We start from the raw sequence: 5423 nt of genomic DNA, 5'->3' as shown, positions 1-5423 counted from the left end.
GTTTGTGTGTCTGTCTCTGTGTGCATCTGAGTTTGTATCTATGTGTGTGTCTCTGTGTGTTTGTGTCCATGTGTGTGTCTCTGTGTTTGTGTCTGTGTGTGTGTTTGTGTCTATGTGTGTGTGTGTGTTTGTGTCTATGTGTGTGCCTGTGTGTTTGTGTCTATGTGTGTCTCTGTGTGTGTGTGTGCCTATGTGTGTGTCTCTGTGTGTTTGCGTCTATGTGTGTGTCTGTGTGTTTGTGTCTATGTGTGTGTCCGTGTGACTGTCTCGGTCTCTGTGTGTGTGTCTGTCTGTGCCTGTGTCTGTGTGTCTGCCCATCCCTGTGTCTGTCTGTCTGTGTGGCCCCAGACCCCTGTCCCCCCGCCAGCCCATTTTTCAGGCTTGGGGCTGAAAGCGGCGATGATGTATGTCTGTGAATGATTCCATCTTCAGTGCTCAGCGGGTCGCGCCATTGGACGGTTTCCTCGCCCCGAGGCGCGTTTGTCCACAGCCCTCGGGTCACGTCCCCCCAGCCGACCACAGCCCTGGGCCTTCAGGCCGCTGCTGCTGACCCGGCCCTGCAGTTTGTTTAACTCCTGGGGACCCCAGAAGTGGTGGAGAAGGGGCTCGGGGAGCGTCTGACGTGGGCAGGGACCCCGAGGAAGCAGCGGGGCCGGGGAACGGGGCGGGCGGGCACAGGGGTGGGATTCTCTGCCTCAGAACCTCGAGCCAGGCTACCTAAATTACATTTAAAACAAAATTAAATCTAGGGCCGAAGTGAGAGCACAGCGGGGAGGGCACTGGCCTGGCATGAGGCCGACCTGGGTTCGATCCCCGGCATCCCATAGGGTCCCCCGAGCACCGCCAGGGGTGATTCCTGAGTGCAGAGCCGGGAGTCAGCCCTGAGCATCGCCGGGTGGGACCCAAAAAGCAAAATAAATAAATAAACAAATAAATAAATAAGTAAATCTAGGTGTTCGGAGACAAAAGCAAAAGTGAAAAGAATTCTCCCGAGAACACGGCCGAGGCGGCCAGGGGTCTCGGGCTGGGTGGGGGGAGGGCAGCAGGTTTGGGCAACACCGGGACCCGTGACCAGGATGGGGTCAGCGCTGGCCAGCAGCCACCGGCCCCAGTGTAACAGCCAAACTCCCTTCCAGCCACCCAGCGACAAGCAGACAGCTCGGACCAGCCGTCCCGGGGCCGACTGTGGCCCTCGTTCCCCACAGGCCGGTTTTTATGGGGGGGACGTGCCCGGGGCCGCACCCTGGCTGCCACCCCGGCCCCATACCCCAGCCTGAGGGCGACTGAGCCCAGGAATCCCGAGAGGGGAGAGGTGGGCGTCAAGCTGATGGGGGAGAGCCAGGCCCAGGCTGAGCATGAAGCCGGCTCTTTCCCCCTCAGCCCAGAGAGGTTGAGACGCAGCCGGGGGGTTGCACAGCAGCCCTGGGATCCACCCACTCTTCCGGCTGCCCCTGACGGACCGGACAGACCCAGTGTAGGGGGGACAGGCTCGGCCAGTGGGGCGAGGATAGTTGGGGTGTTTTCTGGACCTGGGGGGGAAGCAGGAGGAAGTGTGTCTGTACCGGAGCCCCCTCAGGTGGGGACGTGCCTTGACCTTGAGCGTCCCCACGGGGTCCTGAGGACATGCAAAGGGGCCCAGGGCCCGGCCTATGAGCAGAGGTGGCCCAGGGTTCGGGGACCGGTGACACCCCCGAACGCCGACAGCCGGGGGACAAGAGGGTGACGGGGGTCATACTCGGGGCCACCAACAGCTCCCCTGCCGCCCGCTGCAGCCTGCCTGGCCCTCCCGGCCCCACCCACCCCTGGGGACCCCAAAGCCCCAGCCCGACTCGGGCAGGAGACCAGAGATGCCTCACTCAGGCCCGGAGCTCCCCGGAACCAGCAGCTCCCCGAAACCACCACCCCCAAGTCACCCTAAAATCACCAGCTCCCTCGAATACCACCAGCACCGACTTCACAGCCCCCCAGACCCCCTAAAACTCCAGCCCTGGCCCGGCCAGACCCTGCCTTCCACCCGAACACCCCCCCGCCCCGTGACACGACCGACCTCCGGCAGGGAAGGGAATGTTCCAGAAAGGCCAGGGCGGGCCCCTCGATTGCCCTGTGTGTGGGGTGGGGGGCAGGGCCAGGCCATTCTGTCCCCACCCCCGCGGCCCACTGGTCTCTGTCCAGCCCTGGGTGTCCAGGCGCTGGAAGGACACTGGTCAGTATCTTCCGGGCGTCCCGACCCTCCGTGTCCCCCCTGCCCCCGGCCTCGGGGCTGCTGAGGGGGGCACACAAGAGGCCGTGGCCACCTCCCGTCGCTCCCGGCCCATCCAGGGACCTCGGGGGGCGGCCACGATGCCCCCCACCCGCCTGCCCACCTGCCCGCCGCCCATGGAGACGCTCTCTGCGGACCCCGGAAGGAGAGACAGGGAGGGTGAGGCTGGCCCAGCCCCACCCTGCTGCCCGGCCGAGACTCACGTCCCCTCGCCCAGGGTCCCACCAGGCCTGGACTCGGGACACTTTGCAACCAGGGAGGGAGAGGGTCCCACGGGCAGTGGGGCCCGCGCAGCCGGCTCGCCCTGGACGTGAGGGGGGAGGGTCGAGGTGGCCCCCGGGCTCTGGGGGTCCCCGGCACTTACCCGCGGGCAGGAGCTGGGCCTGCAGGATGGTGGCCACCGCCAGCCCCCGCCAGGCCATCGCGTCCGTCCGTCCGTCCGTCCGGGGTGCGAGGGGCCCGGGAGAGCGTCTGAGGCGCCTCAGGAAGTGGGGGGGGGGCGCCCCTGCTGCCGCCCGCCCCGGCAGGAAGCTCAGGAGGGCTGAGGCTTCGCGGGCGTGTGTGTAGCTGCTCCCCTCCCTGCCCCCAGCTGCTCTCCGCAGTCTTTACCTCCCCCGGGGAGCATCTGTCTGGGCCCCGCCTGGGGCCCCCCCCATGGCCCCCGACGGCCCCCGCCCCACCGGGCTGGAACTCAGCTTGGACTCCGCCGGCGGTGGGCACTCGAGCACTGGAGAGATGGGTGATTGCTCCGGAAAAAATACATAAGTGCTCGAGGGGTGGAGGGGTGGTGCAGTGGGGAGGGCGCGCCGGGCATGAGGCTGACCTGGGTTCGAGCCCCGGTACCCCCGTGGGGTCCCACCAGGAGTGACCCCTGAGCACCACCGGGGGTGGCCAAAATATGAGACAGAGACAGACAGGAGAGAGCGAGAGACAGACAGGAGAGAGCGATGTGGGGAGAGAGGGGGGATAGAGGGAGAGAGTGAGAGCAGAGTGAGGGAGAGAAAGGGAGAAAGAGGGAGAGAGAGAGAGAGAGAGGGAGAGAGGGAGAGGGAGCGAGAGGGAGAGGAGAGAGAGAGAGATGGAGAGAGACGAGAGAGAGGGAGAGATAGGGAGAGAGGGAGAGACGGAGAGAGGGAGAGACAGGGAGAGAGGGAGAGACAGGGAGAGAGGGAGAGACAGAGAGACAGGGAGAGATGGAGAGACAGGGAGAGATAGAGAGATAGGGAGAGATGGAGAGATGGAAAGACGGAGAGAGAGGGAGAGATGAAGGCGGGGAAGAGCCGAAACAAAGGTATGTAGCCAAGAACTGGTACAGAAGTTTAGGCTCTTGCCTTGCACACGGCTGCCCCTAGCTGGACTCCCAGCCCCCACTATGGTCCCAAGAGCCGCCAGCTGTAACCCCCCCCCAAAAGAAAAAATCACCCAAGGCGCAGTGAGGCTTCTGTGAAACAAACTAAACCTTGGTTGAAAGCCAACGGCCAGGAGGCCTGGAGCACAGCACAGGGCGGGGCAGGGTCACTGCTCACCCTGCACGCGGCCGACCCGGGTTCGATCCCCGGCATCCCCGAGGGTCCCCCAGGCCCTGCCAGGAGTGATTCCTGAGTGCAGAGCCGGGAGCCCACCCTGAGCACCGCCGGATGGGGCCCCCCAGTCTAAAAAGCAAGGAGAGGGGCTGGAGCCATAGCACAGCGGGGAGGGCGTTTGCCTTGCATGCGGCCGACCCGGGTTCGATCCCCGGCATCCCATATGGTCCCCCGAGCACCGCCAGGAGTAATTCCTGAGTGCAGAGCCCAGAGTCAGCCCTGAGCATCGCCAGGTGTGACCCAAAAAGCAAAAATAAATAAAAAATAAAAAATAAAAAGCAAGCAGAGACGTGTAGGCAGGCGCCACCAACGTTTCGACCGCCTGTCCCCAGGGCCCAGCCTCGGGGCTCCTGGGGACGCTGTCTGGGAAACCGCCTCCCTCCCGCCCCCCCGGGGCTGGTCCCGACTGGCCCAGCATCTCCTTGGGACACCACCACCTCCAGTCGGGCCTGGACCCCATCCCCTCCCCCACGCCCCAGTCCCATCTGCCAGGGAGACCCCAGCTGCTGCATGCAGGTGCTACTAGCGTCCTTTGCCAAGGGGCCGAACAGGGCAGGTGAGGGGCGGCTGGCAGGACCACCCCGATCCCCACAGCCCAGGGCCCCTGGTCCCGGAGACAGGCCTGTCAGGGGCCACTTGTGGTGGGTCAGGCAGGTACCAGGGAAAAGGCGGTATAGAGCGCCCTCTGCTGGCCACTTTGTGTATACCCAGGACTCAGGTTTGCAAACAGAAAGTGTTTGTGGGGGAACCGGCGGGGTGGGGAGGGGCCGTGGGTCCCCCGCTCTAAGCTCATCTCGGTCCATCCACATTCCCTGGGATTCCTTCTTCCCCGTCAATATCATCGTGATCCCATATGGTCCCCCGGCATCCCATATGGTCCCCCAACAAAACTGTAGCTCAAGGGGCTGGAGAGATAGCACAGCGGGGGAGGGCGTTGGCCTTGCACGTGACCGACTCGCGTTCGATTCCCGGCATCCCATAGGGTCCCCCGAGCACCGCCGGAAGTGATCCCTGAGCACAGAGCCAGGAGTCCGCCTTGAGCATCTCACTGAGCACCAGATGACGCAGGCGGGACTCCGGACAGTGGAAGACGAGGTGTGTGCCCCCCGCCCCCAGCCTGATTCTCCCCCTCAGCCCCCATGGGGTCCTCAGGAAGGCCCTGGTCCGAGCTGGGACGCACCCCCCATGCCCCGGCAAGCTACCTGCCCACAGGAGCTGGCTGCGTGCCCAGTTCCGGCGACAACAAGGCCAGGCTGAGTCAAAGCCCGTGCAAGGGTCAGGAGCGCAGGGACAACGCCCTGTCCTGCTCGCAGGTGGCTCTTCCAGTGTCCCTCACCATGGGCTCCCCACCCCGAGACCCTCGGGAGGGGGCTGGGAGTCCCCAGCGAGCACCCCAGGGCCTCACATGGAACAGCCAGTCGTGCCCGGAATCGGAGCTAGGGGCCCCTCCGCTCAATTAAGTAGGAATTTTAACATGAGCCCCCCCACCCCCCACTGATGACACCAGGAGGGGCTCACTCGGATCACGAGCCACGGTGGGTGTGACAGTGGCGCATTTGCAAGCACTCGGCCGCCACGGG

At 64.6% G+C, this 5423-nt stretch overlaps 1 protein-coding gene across 1 annotated transcript in view; it reads right to left on the bottom strand.

The window, feature by feature from the left end:
- The window catches only part of CD247 (CD247 molecule), a 24701-nt gene extending 21985 nt beyond the window's left edge, over window positions 1-2716 (bottom strand). The window contains exon 1 of the mRNA XM_055122178.1: window positions 2625-2716. Within this exon, the coding sequence (XP_054978153.1) occupies window positions 2625-2682 (58 nt within the window). The 5' untranslated portion in view covers window positions 2683-2716. The remainder of the gene's footprint in view (window positions 1-2624) is intronic.
- Between the last annotated feature and the right edge of the window lie 2707 nt (window positions 2717-5423).

Source organism: Sorex araneus, chromosome X (assembly GCF_027595985.1).
Source record: "Sorex araneus isolate mSorAra2 chromosome X, mSorAra2.pri, whole genome shotgun sequence".
Taxonomy (NCBI): domain Eukaryota; kingdom Metazoa; phylum Chordata; class Mammalia; order Eulipotyphla; family Soricidae; genus Sorex; species Sorex araneus.
The sequence above is the reverse complement of the archived record's forward strand: the minus strand, read 5'-3'. Positions and strand labels throughout refer to the sequence as shown.